The sequence below is a fragment of the Heptranchias perlo genome, chromosome 10 (assembly GCF_035084215.1).
Source record: "Heptranchias perlo isolate sHepPer1 chromosome 10, sHepPer1.hap1, whole genome shotgun sequence".
Classification (NCBI taxonomy): Eukaryota; Metazoa; Chordata; class Chondrichthyes; order Hexanchiformes; family Hexanchidae; genus Heptranchias; species Heptranchias perlo.
The window spans coordinates 58,706,151-58,726,259 of NC_090334.1; the positions used below are offsets into that span (position 1 = coordinate 58,706,151).

General features: G+C 43.0%; 1 protein-coding gene across 2 annotated transcripts in view; it reads left to right on the forward strand.

Moving 5' to 3' along the window:
• ptpn21 (protein tyrosine phosphatase non-receptor type 21) overlaps positions 1-20,109 on the forward strand; it is a 71,101-nt gene that overhangs the window by 28,122 nt on the left and 22,870 nt on the right. Inside the window, exons 8-12 of one of the 2 annotated variants that reach the window (XM_067991869.1) lie at positions 604-692; positions 7,027-7,114; positions 9,806-9,888; positions 10,020-10,124; positions 10,950-11,010. In XM_067991869.1, the coding sequence (XP_067847970.1) occupies positions 604-692; positions 7,027-7,114; positions 9,806-9,888; positions 10,020-10,124; positions 10,950-11,010 (426 nt within the window). The remainder of the gene's footprint in view (positions 1-603; positions 693-7,026; positions 7,115-9,805; positions 9,889-10,019; positions 10,125-10,949; positions 11,011-20,109) is intronic. The other variant, XM_067991870.1, reaches the window with a different exon arrangement.

Genomic DNA, 20,109 nt, shown 5'->3' on the forward strand with positions numbered 1-20,109 from the left:
CTTTCATTTGCTCACATGACATCTTTCAAAAGCACCACCACCGTCTGCTTTTATCTCTGTTCATTATATGGGACACTGTTGAAAACAAATAATTAAATTAAATCAGAAATGGTTTGCAGCTTTAGCTGAATTCCTAATTTATTTCTTGAACTGTGTGATTGAGGAAAACTGACAGCATTGTGGGATAGCATCCTGGCCAGAAGTAGTACAAGTCTGCAACAGCGTTTCAAGTCATAACAGTTTTGGATATCTGAGAAGAAATTCTGAACTAAGATGTCAGAGGGAGGCAGGGAATGAGCTTCAAAAGGGAGAAGAATAAAAGATTTTGAGACAGAGCAAGTAAACTGAAGAAAGCAAATAATCTACTTCCGATCACAACACACTTAGCACCACCTTACCAGCAAGAGCAAAGATAAGAGTTCGGTCCATATAAATTTGTGAAAAATGCCATTTCTTATTTTTTCTTTCCCTATGTTGGTATGATGGTGTAACATTGCACAAACTCCTGATTAGATCTGCTTTAATCATAATGCAAACTGTAAAAGCTCTATTGTCTCTTTTATTCAATGCATACTCTGATTTCTTCTTTTATTATGTCTATAGGACAGCCAAGGAAATGATCTACTTATTGGTGCATGTTTGGAAGGCATCTTTGTGAAGCACAAAAGTGGCAGACCTCCCTCTGTTTTCAAGTAAGGGGAGCAACTGTGTATTCTAGGATTTAATGACATAATTGTTGCAAAAAGGATGAACTAAACATCTAATTTGAAAAAATCCCCATGGTACTTGGTTTGAGTGGTATTTCTTAATTGGATTAATGTTAGAATTACTAATATTGCAAATTTACCAACCAGTCTGCCAATTAAAAATAAGTAATTGTTCTTATTTCCAGCAGAATGCTAGGGCACATATGTATTGCAGTTCTGCAGTATGCCAAAGGCTGCTGGTTTGGCAGGCTTGTGCATGTGCACTTGATCAAAATTCATGTTTGTGACTTGAAGTTCCTAGTCACAGACTTCTAGTAGCCCTGTTTGGTGCCTGCAGTACATGGCCTCCAAGTGCTTCTTGAAAACTCACTTTGTGAGGTAGTCCTCGGTACTTCGAGGTACTAGTGCCACCTTGTAGATCAGATATCAAGGAAGATCCAGGGCAGATCTGATTGTGATTTGGAAACAACTGAATCCAAATGTTCCAAGATGAAATGGGGCTAATTTTTGTGTAGTAGTGTAAGTTTGTTTTAAATGGTTAAGAACTGGTGAATATTGCCAGAATGGTAATGTGCTAATCGCACTCAATTTTCATGGGTCAGTCCAACAGTTCCAGGTGTGGATTTGGATGGGTGCAGGGAGCACACTAGTGGGAGTGGAAAATTGTGCATTGGTGAAATTTAAAGGAAGTAGCAGAAAATTCTTGTATCTTTTCATAAGGTTAAAAAGGCCTCTCAACCCATTGCCAACTTTTTTCCGATGAGGGAGAGGCTAAGACATAATGGGGAAAAATGAATGAAAAGGAAACCTAAAGTGCAGACATGAGTCTACAGGCAAATGCAGGACCATCCCAGCAATCGTGCCCATGTTTGACTGCTGAAGTAGAACTGCATGAAACATAGAAAATAGGAGCAGGAGTAGGCCATTCAGCCCTTCGAGCATGCGCCACCATTCAATATGATCATGGCTGATCCTCTATCTCAATACCATATTCCAGCTCTCTCCCTATACCCCTTGATGCCTTTTGTGTCTAGAAATCTATCTAGCTCCTTCTTAAATATATTCAGCCAATTTGCACACAGCAAGGCCCTACAAACAACAAAGGAGGAAAATGATCAGATCTGTTTTGGTGGTGTTGACTGAGGGATATATGTTGGCCTAAATAACCCCCAGTTGCTTTTCTTCAAAAAGTGCCATGGGATATTCTACGTCTGCCTGAACAGGTGCTAGGTTTAATTTCTCATCCAAAAGGTGGCACCTCCAACAATGTAGCACTGCCTCAGTACTGCACTGAAGTATCAACCTAAATTATGTGCTGAAGTCCCAGAGTGAGGTTTGAACCCATGAACTTCTAGTTCAGACAGGAGTGCTACAACTGAGCCAGGCTGTTGTTTGCTTCTATATATGTATTAATATATTTTTTAATTCCTATCTATGTATGTCCTTCATCTCCTTATGTCATTGATTCACTTCTGTGTATGATTAAATAGTTTGCATCATCTATTTAATAAGTACCAAGACTTTTACCTTTGCATCCATATTTATTCTTCATCTCCATATTAAGATAGGCTGAATTCACACCTGTTCATTCATTTCTCTGATTAAAAGGTTTTTGGCATTTCTCTAGAATTCCTAAGCAGGAAGAATTCGTATGTGGGCAATTTGTACCAAAACCTTAAATGAATTTATACAGAATGCATTTATGATTTCAATACATATAGTAAATGGAGGAAATCTCCCCGCCCCCCCCCCCCCCGTTCACCCCCCCCCCCCCCAAACTTTAAAAAAATTATAACCATTATTTCCATCACAATATTAAGACGAGCTAAATTTGCATTAATAGCTATTAAACTCGGAACTGGTCAGATGAACCACACCCTTTAACTTCCTATGTTCCTATTTTTTGCTTCAACTTGGTAGTCTTAAATTTTTAATGGTTTTCATTGAAGCTTTTCAGAGTAGTAGAATCAGACTTGACCTGGCCTGTTAAGTATTGTCTCTAGCCATGTTTGTAGTTCACTCCCCCAGGCCAAAAAGGTCATCCCAATTTTCAAAAAGGCAGTTCAGCAGGATCTTCTAGCCCCGGGCCATTAAATGGGATTTCTGAACATTCTATTAGCCGTTTGTAAATGCTTCTGTTTTGCTCACTACACAGTTGGATTAAATACATGTTTCTCTATTATGCAAGTAATTTGGCTGATTAGTTGCTTAAATTTGAAATGAGCATTATCACAAGTGCAGGACGATAGAGGATGATGCAGACATTGTAGTTAAGGAGGAGGAGTGTGAAATATTGGATAGAAACATAGAAAATAGGAGCAGGAGTAGGCCTTCGAGCCTGCTCCGCCGATCAATATGATCATGGCTGATCCTCTATCTCAATACCATATTCCCGCTCTCTCCCCATACCTGTTGATGCCTTTTGTGACTAGAAATCTATCTAGCTCCATCTAAAATATATTTAGTGACTTGGCCTCCACAGCCTTCTGTGGCAGAGAATTCCACAGGTTCACCACCCTCTGAGTGAAGAAATTTCTCCTCATCTCAGTCCTAAATGTCCTAGCCCATATCCTGAGACTGTGACCCCTCATTCTGGACCCCCAGCCAGGGGAAACATCCTCGCTGCATCCAATCTGTCTAGCCCTGTCAGAATTTTGTGTGTTTCAATGAGATCCCCTCTCATTCTTCTAAACTCGAGTAAATACAGGCCGAGTTGACCCAATCTCTCCTCATGCGACAGTCCTGCCATCCCAGGAATCAGTCTGGTGAACCTTCGCTGCACTCCTACTATAGCAAGTATATCCTTTCTTGGGTAAGGAGACCAAAACTGCACACACTACTCCAGGTGTGGTTTCACCAAGGCCCTGTATAACTGCAGTAAGACATCCTTGCTCCTGTACTCAAATCCTCTTGCAATAAAGGCCAACATACCAGTTGCCTTTCTAACTGCTTGCTGCACCTGCATGTTTACTTTCAGTGACTGGTGTACAAGGACATCCAAGTCTCTTTGTACATCAACATTTCCCAATCTATCACCATTTAAATAATACTCTGCCTTTCTGTTTTTCCTTCCGAAGTAGATAACTTCACATTTATCCACATTATACTGCATCTGCCATGTATTTGCCCACTCACTCAACGTGTCTAAATCGCCTTGAAGCCTCTTTGCATCCTCCCCACATCTCATGATCCCACCTAGTTTTGTCAGCAAACTTAGAAATATTACATTTGGTCCCCTCAACCAAATCATTGATATATATTGTGAATAGCTGGGGCCCAAGCACTGATCCCTGCGGTACCCCACTAGTCACTGCCTGCCACTCCGAAAAAGGCCTATTTATTCCTACTCTCTGTTTCCTGTCTGTTAACCAATTTTCAATCCATGCTCGGATATTACCCCCAATGCCATGTGCTTTAATTTTGCACACTAACCACTTATGTGGGACTTTATCGAAGGCCTTCTGAAAATCCAAATAAACCACATCCACTGGTTCTCCCTTATCTATTCTACCAGTACATCCTCTCAAAATTCCAGTAGGTTTGTCAAACATGATTTCCCTTTCATAAATCCATGTTGACATTGTCTAATCCTGTTGATATTTTCTAAGTGTCCTGTTATCACATCCTTTATAATAGACTCTAGCATTTTCCCTACTGTCTGTAGTTCCCTGTTTTCTCTCTCCCTTAGTGTCTTTGTGAGAAGGGTGGCACTCTTTCATTCCATGATAACGTCCCTGCATTGCAGCATACCTGAAAGGAGGTGGAACTAGGTTTGAGGCAGCAGCTGATCAATATCACTGACTATGCAGTCCTATGGTATATGTTAGAAGCATGTGTCCTTGCAGCATATGACACAGCTCTACATCTGGCTATCTGTATGTGGTTGACTCTGTGAAGACAGTTCCTCATAGTTATTGCCAGACAGGTGTATCAATGCCTGCAAATAATGGCTGGTCAGATCTGTCAAGATGCCTCCAATCAGGCTTTGCTGGTTGATGGATCACTCTGGTATGCTCTCTTTCATGCAGTACCACTGCAAGCATTACATACCATTGTGAATGGGTGCTTCTGAAGTACCATCCAGCATATAACAGTTAGTCATACCTATCTATACCATTGGGCATGTTACAACCTATTTTGAGAGTTGGAGCATCCACACACACTGCCAAAGCACTGCACCACTATCTTTAGATACAAGTGTGAGGATACTGCTGGTTGGGCAAAGAATCCTTCTGGTGCAGCTTGATCTGCTTAACATCCCTCTGCTGGTCTTCCTCGACCTCCTCTAAAAAGCTCCCACTGGAAAACCCATTGGAGACACTAAGGAAGCTGGAAGAAAAAATAAGCAGCAGAGCAATTGCTGCAAAAGCTCATAAAAGCTTAAGTGGCAGATGGGGGGTGGGGGGATAAAGCAAAAAATAAAATTATCGGTTCAAAAATGGCCAAAATCTTTAATGGCCCTAAATGTTTAATCTTCTTATAATATGCCTTTTTATTGAACTTCTGCCTGCAGCTAATTCCCTAGCAACCCTGGATGCTCATTATACGAGCATGATTTGGAACGCATGAACGGCACTATGATGTCACTCCCTTGTCATTTGAATGTTAGTATGAGGCTCCTTCCTGAAACAGACAGGATCTTCTTGTGTCCACCCCCAGGCATAGCAGATGTGTATTATGGTTCTCTTTTTTTCTGACCATTTCGCCTCATGAACTGATGCGGACGGGGTGTAACAACATGAAAATCATCTCCCACTAGTGCAGTTTTCCTGTTCTCTGCTCTATATAATATCCAAAAATGAAGTGAAACTGTCAGGTTGTCTAAAGGAGGTATTCTAAAGGAGAATTATTTACATTGATGCCCAAGGTTAAGATGATAACAGATTTTTAAACTAATTTTTGACCTGCTACTGCCACCATGAAGTAGTGGAGGATGACTATTAAGTAGCTACAGAATTAAGAGAATGTTTGAGCTTCCATCAGTTTTTTTTTTGCAAAATAGGAAATGTAAACTCATGCTTAACTTGAATCAGTAGGGAACATAGGAAGAGGAGTAGGCCAGTCAGCCCTATGAGCTTGTTCTGTCATTCAATTAGATCATGGCTGATCTGTACCTCAGCTCCATATACCTGCCTTTATTGATGCTCTTTCCCAATAAAAAACCTATTGATCTCAGTTTTAAAAATTTCAATTAACCCAGCAGCCATATCATTTTGGGGCAGAGTGTTCTAAATTTCCACTACCCTTTGTGTGGAAAAAGTGTTTCCTGATTTCACTCCTTAATGGTCAAGCTCTAATTTCAAGATTATGCCCTCTCTTTCTGGATTCCTCCGCCAGAGGAAATAATTTCTCTATCTACCCTATCAAGTCCCTTTATCATTTCAAATACCTCGATGACATCACCCCTCAACCGTCTAAACTGAAGGGAACACAAGCCAAGTTCATGCAGTCTGTCATAATTTAACCCTTTAAGTCATGATATCATTTTGTTGAATCTGCACCGTACTCCCTTCAAGGCCAATACATCTTTCCTGAGGTTCGTTGCCCAAGACTGAACGCAGTACTGCAGATGGGGTTTGACCAAGGCTCTGCAACTGAAGCATCGCTTTCTCACTTTTGAATTCCCACCCCCTCAAGATAAAGGCCAACATTCCATTAGCCTTTTTGATTACTTTTTGTACCTGTGCTCTACTGATTCGTGTACATAGATACCTAAATCCTTTTGCTCCTCGACTGCTCCTGGTCTCTCACCATTAAGAAAAAAAAATCTGATTTGTCTTTCTCAGATCCAAAGTGGATAATGTCACACTTCCCCACATTGAAGCTTTGATCTTAAATACAAAGTAATACATTCAGCTTTGAAACCAACTGTTTTTTGTTTCGTTTGGCACCAAGAACCAAGAGACTTTGTTTCCTTCTGAATCAGTGGAGCTCATCGCCAATGCTAGCTGAGCAATGTTCTATAATTTGGGGTCCTTGCAAAGCCATGGAGAGGAAACAAAAAAATGATTTCTCCTAGTAGATACAAGTTTTTAAAAGACTTTAGAATAAAAAAGGTTGAATATTTTGCACTTGTTTTTTTTTCACCTATCCCCAATAATGTTTCATTTTAAAGCTGTCACAGTGGGTGGCATTACTCAGTCACATGGTAATATTAAATTAATGCTACATGATCAGTTTCACATCTGGTACCTAAAGAAAATACCTTCCCATGCCAAAGAACACTCAATATTGTTACTAATTCACCTCAAAGTCTATTTAAAATTTTTTCAGTTGAGGTAGAAATAGCTGTATAAATAAATTATCTTTCCCTTTTTAGATGGAATGACGTATCCAACTTGTCGCACAACAAATCCTTCTTTGCATTAGAGCTGGCAAACAAAGAGGAGACCGTCCAGTTCCAGACTGTGAGTGTTCTAAAACTGTTCACTTTAGCTGATGTCCATAAGTTTGATAGTGTGCAGTGGAACAAAGTAGCTGCATTCCGTAATACACTCAGAAGAAAGACACCTCTTATACAGTTGTCTGAAGACAGTGGTTCATGCTGAGTTGTGGTCCCAGGGCTGTTCATTTCATTTCTACTAATTTGGTTTAGGAAGGGAACAAAGTATTTTCATATGTACTCATCCATATTGATTTAATGGTTTCCTAGTGATGTGATCTTATTTGGCTTTAAATATTAATCAGTTGTGTAGAAACCAGGTTAGGAATATTGCATCTGAGTAAATAGCTTCTATGCATTTCAAAACTATGTTCATGGTAATATACCCCCAAAAGTTGGAAAAGACCGCAATTTTGTTTCCCACCATTCATTAATATTTTAGTTAAGATGTGTTTATCTGGTTAATAAAACCTTATTTCATTATTTGGACCACCATAAAGAACAAAATTGGCATGTAAGATTTCCTAAATCTTGAGTCCCAATCTTGAATGGAAGTCAGGGATTTCCCAAAATAATAAGATTGAGAATCAGTGGGGATTTTAGTCATGCAGAATGGTGTCTGACGTTTGTAGAAGCATGTGAGTAGCTCAACGTAGAGTATACTCTTGGCCAATGAATGGTGCAGTCCATGAGAGGGGCATAGCTAAAGAAATGGAAGAGAAAAAACATAAAAGGGGAGGGATGGGGAAGAATTTGAATATAAAAAACTCTGGTTAAGACAGAGGGTTATAGATAAGAAAAAGTGCATTAGAAAATGTATAGAAGAACATAGAAAGCCCATTTTATGTTATTTCTTCACTAAGTGAGTGGGCAAAGCTATGGCAGATGGAGTTTAATATAGGGAAGTGTGCTGTCATCTACTTTAGATCTGAGAAATCGGAATATTTTCTTAATTGTGAGGGACTTGTAGCTGTAGAGAACTAAGGGGTTTAGGTGTCTATGTATACAAAACACTAAAAGGTAGTGCGCAGGTACAAAAAGTAATCAAAAAGGCTAATGGAATGAATGTTGGCATTTATCTCAAGGGGGTTGGAATTCGAAAGTGAGGAAATGATGATTTAGTTACAGAGACTTGATCAGATCCCATCTGGAGTACTGTGTTCAGTATTGGGCACCAAACCTCAGGAAAGATGTATTGGCCTTGGAGGGGTTACAACGCAGATTCACCAGAATGGTACCACGGCATAAAGAATTAAATTATGAGGGCAGGTTGCATAAACTTGGCTTGTATACCTGTGAGTTTAGAAGGTTGAGGGGTGATCTAATCAAAGTTTTTAAATGATAAAGGGATTTATGGGGTAGATACATAGGGCATGATTTTAAATGGGGAAAAGGGGTGGGTTGGTTGTGGGTGGGGGGGGTGGTAAGGGCAGGAAAAATGTTAAAAATCTAAAACCCGCCTCCAACACATTTTAATGGAGGCAGGACGAGGGGCGGGCAACCAACCCGCTTTTCAGAGGCGGGTCGGTCAGTAAAAGCTTTCAAGGAGGCTATGGCCTCCACTTTTCCAGATTTTTTGTTTTTAACCCCCGTGGGACAGGATTCCCGGGCCTGTTACTTCACATCATGAGAGGAGATGTGAAGGTACGAAACTGCAGGTTTGTGGGCCCGGAGGAGCAGGAGTGCTTCCCCCAGGCCGAACAGACTTACCTGCAGCAACCCGACAAAAGCAATCAACCGACCCCCCCCACCCCGGCCCGGTGATCTCCGAGCCCCTCCCCCCCCGGATCTCTGAAGGCCGCCCCCCTCTCCGCCCATCTAACACTTTCACATCCTCTCCCTGGCTGCTCTCCCATGTGATCTAGACCAACCTGTCCATCAGGCCGGCCTATCGGGCTGGAAATGTACAAAAAATAAATTCAAGACATCCTTATGCCAGAATCGTAAGGACTCTGGGAAACCCGTGCTTCCAGGTTTCCCATCAAGATTTCCACCCTCCACTGCTCCCTCGAATAAAATCACGGCCATAGAAACTATTCACTCTGGTAGTGGAATCGAGAACAAGAGGGCATAATCTTAAAATTATAGCTTGGTCATTTAGGAGTGAAACCAGGAAGCACTTTTTCACATAAAGGGTAGTGGAAATCTGGAACTCACTCTCCCAAAAGGCTGTGGTTACTGGGCCAATTGAAATTTTCAAGAACGAGATGGTTAGATTTTTGTTGGGTTAGGGTATCCACTGATATGGAACAAATTGGGTAAATGAATTTGAGGTACAGGTCAGTCGTGATCTAGTTGAATGGCAGAACTGGCTCAAGGAGTTGAATGGCCATTTGTGTTCCTTTGCAATACCAGTCCCTAGATCTAGTAAGATGCACACATAAGTTATTCTGTTAAACAATTTGCAGGTCATTCAACTCGTTAATTTCTTCTGTGATTGGAGTGTCTGTTGCTTCTTCCCAGGCCCCTCTATTTTTGAAATCTTACTAAAATGGTTGCTAATCTTTTAGTTCTCAATTCTGACAAAGGGTTACACCTGAAACATTAAACCTATCTTTTTGCTGTGTACTTCCAGCATTTTCTGTTTATGTCAATACCGAAGTTATGAGTTTGATTTTCTTTGCTTAAGTTAGTAATTTTCTGTGGTAACAACTTTATACTTAAAAGTAGGAGATTGTAGAAGCTGCTGATACTGTTTTTAATTTTATTTCAATAGGAAGATATGGAAACATCCAAGTATGTATGGCGAATGTGTGTTGCACGACGCAAATTTTACAGTCTGAATAAAAACTGTAGTTTGTAAGTATGACTCATTTATTGAATCTGTACTGCAGACACTATTTTCTGGTATTGTTTTGAAATGAAATAGATAAACATGTTGGAAGTAAAATAGCTGGCTGAAGTTTTATGTATATTTCCCCTACTTTTAGAGACTCATCTGTATCATCCCCGGGTGAAGGTTCCAGAAAGCCTTTGCTTGCTTTTTCCTTTCCCCATTTGCCTTTACTTTCCCGTCCTTCTGTTCCCAGCAAAGGGTGAGCCAGACTGTTTGTGTTTTTGTTTTTCTCGCCTCTGCATTGTAAAAGTTTGCTATCTCTGTCTGTGAGATGTGCTATTTTTCTTTCTTCAGAATTGTTATTTGTAACTGCGCAGTTGATGCAATTATTTTGGTTGAGTGTAAGTTGAAACTCTGTGATCTGCTTAATTATAACAATGTATCATAGTATGTTAAATTAAACAGGTGGTCAGAAAATGAATAGTCAACATATTTAGATGACGTTGTAAGCTCAAAAGCAAATAGAGGTAGTAGCCAACATTTCATTAGCCTTTTTGATTGCTTTTTGAATCTGTTCACTAGCTTTTTAGTGATTTGTGTACCTGGAAACCTAAATCTCTTTGTTCCTCCACAACTCAGTATCCTCAGGCCCAGATCTCTCACTCTGGTTGGCTTCCCACATTGCTCCTGCGTGCGTGCTATGCCTGAATGGCCTATTTCTGTGCTTTAACATTCTAAGATTATATGATGTACATGGGTTTTCAAATCTCTTTACATTTTGATTTACAGCATGGATTATATTCTAATATAATAAGGGAAAAGACTTGTTATGTTGAAAGTTGCGAACTAAAACTCAGAGGCTACTTAGTTTTGCAGCAATGCAATCTGTATAGTTACATTTTCTCTTCTCTTCAAAATATTTTAAATGCTGCTGTTGGCAGAGAGCTGTCAGTACTCTAGAGTTTTAAAATGAGTTTCTACTGTTTAATACATTAACTGTGAAAACGTGTTAAAAATCTTTTATTTTAAAGGGAAGAATCACTTGCATTACAATGATCTGTCCTCATTTGCTTTTCAATTTCAGACAAACTCAAACTGCTTCAGTAAGTCCAGTCCGAAGGAGCACGTTGTCAAGACTGTCTTTGGTATGTGAGATGAAGCCTTGTAGCTTTAATTTTTTTCCCAATATGATCTTTAAACTGTAAACGGCCTTATCTAGTACTGGCATCCAATAATTAATTGCAATCATTTTTTCATTTTAAGAAAGAATAATCCTAATAATTATTTATCTGATGCTGAGAGCTTGTGTGATGTGTGGATCTACTGTACATTGTTCACTTAATGGACATGCAAGTGAATGTATGTTTCATATGAGACAAGCATTAGTTCCGTTACATATTTATAGTTGCTTATATTTATTAAACAACGTTTTAACCTTTTCAGGCAGGTGCAGGGAAATTACTGAACTATTAAACCTTCTTGAAGTTCAGATTTACAGCTTGCATAATTATGTTGGAACAAACACTAATTACTCTAATTAAGCTAATCAGAGTTGCTTTGTTGTTGTAATATTGATCCTAACCTACAAAAATAAACATTAAAGCACAGTTATAAATAAAAAATTTTAACACCTCTGCTCATCTTGTCTTCCCTTTCCCCGATTCTCCTCTTCCCATCCTTTCTATACAACTGTGTGATTTCTTCCATTTCCTACAGCAGACACCATGGGCTCGATTTTCAAATCGAAGTGCGGTGCATTGGGGGCAGGGGGGATGGGAAAATCCCAGGCGGATAAGGAAGCCGACTTCCGCATCTCACACAGACGCATCTGTGTGCGTGCACGCTTCTGGAATGCGGAAGTCCTGCTGGCAATATTTAAGGAAATTATTAAGGCCCTTGAAGTTGTTCATTTCATGGTGATTGAGGCAGGGGAGCAATTTTCGTTCAGCCTCAGCGTGTTTCCCGTGCTGTGGGAAACACTCCATGTTGTAGGAGACGTGTTTCAGCCAGCAGCCATTTGGACATTTAAATGCCTGTTTGACAGATGGGGATAAAAGGTAAGTTATTGCAGCAGGGCACTTACTTCTCTCAGACAAACTTTTGGTTGGGAATTCTTTGTGTTTAGACTGAAAATTCTTGGTTTCCACTCAGAATTCTTCTGTTTACGCATATTTACCAACTTTTTGGACCTCCTCAAACTGGCATCATCAGGATGGGAGGCGCGATGGCTGCATTCACCAGTACATCCGAGGACGAGCAACATCACCATCCTCGCCGTGCACGGTGTGCACTTCCGCCACTTGGAGCTCCACAACACAGTACTGCGCCACAGGGACCTGCACAAGAGCACAGAGGGAACAACGTCGCAGGAGGCACTATCCTCGTCAGAGGGCCTACAGGCCGAGGCTCAGCTTCCTGGACCTCTGAGAAACAGTTCATGCTGGGGCTGAGAGTGAGTCACCAGGTGGTCGAAGACATCTGCAGCCTCCTTCATGCTGAGCTGCTCCCAACTGGGCCGAGTGGCATCTCGTTACGCGTCACTGTTAAAGTCACCACCGTCTTCAACTACTTCACCTCCGGATCATTCCAGGGTGCCGTCGGTGACATCGCCGGGGTCTGTCGATCATCTGCACACAAGTGCATAAGGCAGATCATCGACAGCTTATTTCACAGGGCCTCGCACTACATCAACTTTCCGATGGACGACCTCAGCCAGACGGAGAGGGCAGTGGGATTCCACTCTGTGGCTGGCTTCCCACGGGTACAGGGTGCAATCTGAGCATCTCCGCACGAGCCAGGACTGTTCATCAACAGAAAGGGGTATCATTGCATCAACACTCAGCTAGTTTGTGCCCACCGCAAAAGATTTCTTAACGTGTGCGCCACATTCCCTGGCAGCTGCCATGATTCCTTCATTCTGAGGGAATCTAACATCCCGGGCCTCTTCCACACACTGAACACCCTTAAGGGCTGGCTCCTTGGGGACAAGGGATACCCCCTGCACACGTGGCTGATGACACCTCTGAGGCACCCCATCAGCAAGCAACAGTGTTGATACAACGACAGCCACATCCCCACCAGGCCTATAATTGAACATGCAATAGGGCTGCTCAGATGCAATTTCGGTGCCTCGATCATTCTAGGGGGAGCGCTTCAATACGCACCAGCGGCAGTGGGTCACATTATAGTAGTGTTGTGTCCTGCACGACATGGCGCTACAGAGAGGGGTACCAGTTGAGGAGGTACCATCCACATTTGCCATCCCCATTGAGGAAGAAGAGGACAACAAACCCATGGGCACAGCAGCGGCTCACCTGGCTGCTCGTGAGACCAGGGAGTTATTCATTTGTGACTGGTTCTCATAAGATCTGAAAGTGAGAAGAGTCCAGTCCTCACACCACCTGGAAAGACCAGCGCCAACACCAGCACCCCCCAACTCCCTGCACAAAACAGTCCTGCAACTACACGTACACCCACTGTAAAGTGACCCACTGGGTGACATCAAGTGTTGTTGTTCATGGTGAAGCACATGAAAGGGCACTATCACAAAAGCCAGTCAAGAATGGGCAAGACGTGGCAGTAGTGATGAGAATGCTAACATTTAGTGTGACTAACAAAAACCAAATATAAATTAAAAAACATGACAGTCTGTCAGACATCCTTGTGCATTCCCTTTGTGATCACAAAACCTTAGCCTTTCTCTTCTACGTGGTGCATCCCCTGTGGCTGCAGCAGAGGCAGTGGCAGGTTGCTCATGTTCATGCCCTGATGACTTAGATGCTTTGGGCCTATGCCCTCTGGGTCCAGTGGCCGAGTCTCCACCTGCACCTGGGCAGGGGCAGACTCGGCCACCTGGAGAGGAGGCAGCATTGCGGGTACTGGTCTTCTTTCGCCATCATCCCTCTCCTGGGCCAGGGCCACACAATTCCTACCACTCTGCTGGACAGCAGTTTGGAGGACATGTGTGATGCCTTGATAAGGCCAGTGCTAGTGCATCTGTCTGCCTGTCTAAGGCGGCAGAATGTTGTTCACCCTGAGTCCGAGCAGCCGTTGTCAGGGCCTGAATGGCTTATTTATGAGCTGCGCTTGAAGCTCAACGGAGGCTAGCCTTCTCTCCATCAAGACATTCCCGCACTTACCTGCGACATTATCTCAGAGATGCCCTCACATCCCTGCGTCACTATCTCAGATTCCCTCACGTACCTGTGACACCATTCCATTAATGCAGGAGTTGGACTCCTCCATCCTCTGCACTGTGGTGGTGAGTGTGCGTGGCACCTGTTCCAGTACCTCGCAAATGTGCTGCTGTCCCTCAATCATTCTCCTTTTAAAGGATGGCCCCCAGGATTCAGCATCTGCGTCCAGCTGAGCAGAGCCTGGAGAGGAGTGCGCCCACCGACATGGACTCTCCACAGCTGCCCCTGCCAACAGTGTCTCCACATGCTCACTTGCATGTGGTGACTCACCAGGTGCCAACCCAACTAACTGACTACCAGGGCCCACCGAGGTGTGAGTATCTGCGCTGGTGGATGGCTCGCTAAGATGTAACGGTGCGCCCTTTGATGCCGGCATTCGTGAAGGGCCTGTAAGAGAACAGAAAGCAACATTAAGCATCATCACAGATGTGTCCTGTTGCGCTGAGCATACTGAGGTGTTCAACATGCCAATCATTGTTAACTTCAATTTTTTAAAAATTCGATCATGGGATGTGGGCGTCACTGGCGAGGCCGGCATCCCTAATTGCCCTTGAGAAGGTGGTGGTGAGCCGCCTCCTTGAACCGCTGCAGTCTGTGTGGTGAAGGTTCTCCCACAGTGCTGTTGGGAAGGGAGTTCCAGGATTTTGACCCAGCGACGATGAAGGAACGGTGATATATTTCCAAGTCGGGATGGTGTGTGACTGGAGGGGAACGTGCAGGTGGTGTTGTTCCTATGTACCTGCTGCTCTTGTCCTAGGTGGTAGAGGTCGCTGGTTTGGGAGGTGCTGTCAAAGAAACCTCGGCGAGTTTCTGCAGTGCATCCTGTGGATAGTACACATTGCAACCGCTGTGCGCCGGTGGTGAAGGGAGTGAATGTTTAGGGTGGTGGATGGGGTGCCAATCAAGCGGGCTGCTTTGTCCTGGATGGTGTCGAGCTTCTTGAGTGTTGTTGGAGCTGCACTCATCCAGGCAAGTGGAGAGTATTCCATCACACTCCTGACTTGTGCCTTGTAGATGGTGGAAAGGCTTTGGGGAGTCAGGAGGTGAGTCACTCGCTGCAGAATACCCAGCCTCTGACCTGCTCTTGTAGCCACAGTATTTATATGGCTGGTCCAGTTAAGTTTCTGGTCAATGGTGACCCCCAGGATGTTGATGGTGGGGGATTCGGCAATGGTAATGCTGTTGAATATCAAGGGGAGGTGGTCATTGCCTGGCACTTGTCTGGCGCGAATGTTACTTGCCACTTATGAGCCTAAGCCTGGATGTTGTCCAGGTCTTGCTGCATGCGGGTACAGACTGCTTCATTATTTGAGGGGTTGCGAATGGAACTGAACACTGTGCAATCATCAGCGAACATCCCCATTTCTGACCTTATGATGGCAGGAAGGTCATTGATGAAGTAGCTGAAGATGGTTGGGCCTGGGACACTGCCCTGAGGAACTCCTGCAGCAATGTCCTGGGGCTGAGATGATTAGCCTCCAACAACCACTACCATCTTCCTTTTGTGCCAGGTATGACTCCAGCCACTGGAGAGTTTTCCCCCTGATTCCCATTGACTTCAATTTGACTAGGGCGCCTTGGTGCCACACTCGGTCAAATGCTGCCTTGATGTCAAGGACAGTCACTCTCACTTCACCTCTGGAATTCAGCTCTCTTGTCCATGTTTGGACCAAGGCTGTAATGAGGTCTGGAGCCGAGTGGTCCTGGCGGAACCCAAACTGAGCATCGGTGAGCAGGTTATTGGTGAGTAAGTGCCGCTTGATAGCACTGTCGATGACACCTTCCATCACTTTGCTGATGATTGAGAGGAGACTGATGGGGCGGTAATTGGCCGGATTGGATTTGTCCTGCTTTTTGTGGACAGGACATACCTGGGCAATTTTCCACATTGTCGGGTAGATGCTAGTGTTGTAGCTGTACTGGAACAGTTTGGCTAGAGGTGCGGCTAGTTCTGGAGCACAAGACTTCAGCACTACAGCCGGGATGTTGTCGGGGCCCAATTCATGTTATGTGTGATGAATGTTAAAGTTGTGTCACCAGACGTTTGTGGGGTGCCAGTCTCGGCATCCCCGATGGACAGGCACTCGAGGGTGCGGCTGATCTGCAGGGCCTCCTCATCCGCGTCTGTGAGGACCACTATTTGTGGAGGCCCCCCTCCAGTCCTCGCCCTCTCGCGTGCATTTTGCACTCTCTTCTCCTGGAAGGGGACAAAGTACAAATGAGTGAGTGAGGGTGAAGTGGTCAGCTGATGAATGCATTGCTTTGGCTGAGGCTGACCGTGAAAGAGATACATCAGAGAGTATGAGACAGAGCCATCACATTGCATGAGGATTGGGGTGAGTGGTAATGGGGAGATGAGGAAGTGCAGGTAAGTCTAGGATGAGCCTTAAATGGGCGTGAGAAGTGATGTGATGGAGTAGACGTGGAAGTGCAGAATGAGTTTGGGGAGGGACGATGTGCACCACTGAATGCAGGAGAATCAGTAAGTGTACTCCCTTTTCTGACCTAGTTAGATCATTGAAACGCTTCCTGCACTCGACCCAAGTGTGGGAGGTGTTGCTGCTGTTGGTGACCTCCTCTGCCACCTTGAGCCAGGCCTTCATGTTGGCAGAGGCAGGGTACTTCCTCCTATCGGCCGGGTAAAACAATTCCCCCCTCCTCCTCACCCTGGCCAGTAGCAGCTGAAGTGAAGCATCGCTGAATCTTGGAGTAGCCTGGCCCCTGTGCTGCTCCATATTCTATGTTGTTGGTCTTTGCTCCAGCAAAAGCCATTGGAGCAATGGCCCTTTAACTAGAGACGCTCCAGCTGACTGCCTGTCGTGCAGGTGCGCAGTCCACCCACTGCGCAGCTTTCAGATGGCAAGCCTGGAAGCCACGTTAAGGGCCACCAATTAATTTGCGATCGCATGGGGAATAGTAAGATTTTAGTATCCGGGTTTGCCACGCGCCCATTGATTCCACTGCTGCCATCCTGCCGCCGTTTGAAAATCGAGCGCCATAAGTGAAATTAGCAGTGTGGTGCCAATGTACAAGTACTTTTTTGTTATTTACTCTCATCCACTGCAAAGCTGACAAACGGAAGAGCTTATTCCATCAGTCTGGGCTGGATTTGAACCCCAAAGATAGGGCATCGTGGTGGGAATATGCTTGGGACCATTAATGTTTGACATCACTGAGTTCCAATCTTGGCAGCACTGCATGGGGAGGTCAGGTATTTCTTAATGAACGGGAAGACTCCACAAGGTCATTTTGCATGCGTCAAGATGCTATCTTAGCAATAGGATGTCCATGATCTGGGAGAGAAAGGGAAGAGAATACATGAGCTTTTAGGAAGGCAGTAATTTTCAGAGAAATGAGCCTTTCCAATAGTGTTGACTTCTGCAGAAATTGAAATTCACAACCTTAGTAGTGTACAATAAAACCAATACTCTACTGCAATTCTTTACTAAAATTTTTTGTTATTGGTTTTGAATACTTGTAAGTAAGCTAAACTTTAGTTTTGATGTGTGTGTTCCAATTTGGGCTTTTTCTCCCAACACCTTTTCATGTACACAACTTGATTGATTCTTAAGCAGACCAGGGATCCTCAAATCTGTGTTGTACTTCTCTATTGTATTTGACTTACTGAAGCTTTGGTCAAAAAATTAACTTTGATGGCAAATTGCTTAGTAGAAAGTACATGGGATGTCCTATTAGTTCTCCTATCAATTCAAATGATGGAAAATATCATGTTGTTAGCCCATTTTATATGAGCTATTGTTCCAGATTTATTTACAGATAATTGATACACAGAAGTAAAGGAATGTAAGTAAAATACTGAACAGCACAATATTTGAGAACTGGAATCGGTGAATGATGAGTTTATGTATGCTTTTCAAAAAAAAGTGACTTTTTTTAGGATTCTAGCTAACGCCTTGTCTTATTAGTGTAAGATTGTAGCTAATGCCTTGTCTTACTAATTAATAGGTTCTAGAATCTAGTGTCAGCAATGTTAATACTTCATTAAAAATTATACGATTAGCAGATTATCTGTCCTTTACTGTTTTCTAATTTTGATACACAATCGTGGTAAACATACAAGTCCCATGTGTCCACAGTAACTTGTGTCAGGTCAGCTCGCTGGATGGAACCTTGATGTCTTCAGTTCAATCTGCCCCCTTACTTCAGACTGCTCTCACTCTTTATACCCTGTAATGATCTATCTATGTCACCTGACTCTTTGTCTTCTACGAACATACGAAATTGACAGGCTGGTAAAGACAAGCTGCTCTATCAAGCTTGCCCCGCACCTCATAATGGCTGGAGCATCATGACTAGACATTCTCCCCCTCCCCTTCGCAGCCATTGCTAGGTTTTGGCGGGAAACTAGCAAGAGGCAACTGGAGCGTTTCTAATCAATGATTTACAAGAACATTTCTTGGTACTCTGCAGCATTCAGTTGCTTTCCTTCAATAATTTTCTGATTACCCTTAAACTAACTTGCTTACTGTTAATTATGTTATAATAGTTTCACAATCTATAGGTATAAACATCACGCATTATAATCTAATCTATTACTCACTCTTGCTTGACCTTATGTTGTGGTTAATGGCAGACAAAACCTTGTTCTTCATCTTTATCTGATTAAAGTTTCCAACTAGCCAGTTATGAGAAATGTCTTATCAATGTTGCCTTGGTGACCTGTCTGCAGTAAAGTACCTGTCTGGGTTTCTAACTCAGGCTAACTTCACTTTCCATAATGCATATTATATCAGCCATTTTATGTCAATGTAGGTTAGCCATTTTATGTCAATATCTCTAAAACCTACACCTTTGGTCAAATCCGATGAACCATCTCTTTTTGTAATCTTGAATTGATCATTCTAGAAAATGAGAGTTTCCAGTACTTATAGAGCCTGTTGTGTCCTACATAGACATTCATAGAAATTACAATACAGAAACAGGCCATTTGGCTCAATCAGTCTGTGTTTACCCTCCACGCAAGCAAATAGTCCGAATCACATATTGTTCCCATATCCCTTCAACTCCTTTTCCTTCATCTATCTACCCAATCTAATACTGAATGTTGCCATAGTTTCTGTGTTAATCACTAACCCTGGAAGTGAATTCCACAGCCTCATAACTCTCTGTAAAGTAGTTTCTCTTGTTCTTGGTTCTAAACTTGTTTACCCAAAGAGTGGTAACAACGTAGAACTTACTACTACAAGGAGTAGTTGAGGCGAATAGCATAGATGCATTTAAGGCGAAGCTAGATAAGTACATGAAGGAGAAAGGAATAGAAGGATATGCTGATAGGATTAGATGAAGAGGTGGGGGGGAGGCGTGTGTGGAGCATAAACACCGGCATAGACCAGTTGAGCCGAATGTCCTGTTTCTGTGCTTCCATGTAATTCGATGTAAATCTCTTGCATTTGATCTTGTATCTATGGTCCTTCAACTTCTGGAAGTCGTGCACTTCTATTTACCCTGTTGCACATTTCATAATTTTAAACACATCATATTGCCCTGTAATCTGTGTTGTTCTAACAAAGACCCAATTTTTCTAGTCTTTTTCATTATATAATTCTCATACCAGGCAGCATCTTAGTGAATCTGTGTTGTAACCTCTCAAGTCTTAATATCCTTTCTATATTATGGAGCCCAATACTGCATACAGTATTCTAACTGCAGTCTTATTAGTGCCACGTAATAGGCTTGTCAATAAAATTGAAGCCCACGGAATAAAAGGGGCAGTAGCAACATAGATACAAAATTGCCTAAGTAATAGGAAATAGAGGGTAGTGGTGAACGGCTGTTTTTCAGACTGGAGGAAGGTATGCAGTGGTGTTCCCCAGGGGTCGGTACTGGGACCACTGCTTTTCTTGATACATATTAATGACTTGGACTTGGGTGTACAGGGCACAATTTCCAAATTTGCAGATGACACAAAACTTGGAAGTGTAGCAAAAAGTGAGGAGGCTAGTGATGGACTTCAAGAGGACATAGCCAGGCTGGTGGAATGGGCGGACATGTGGCAAATTAAATTTAATGCTGAGAAGTGTGAGGTGA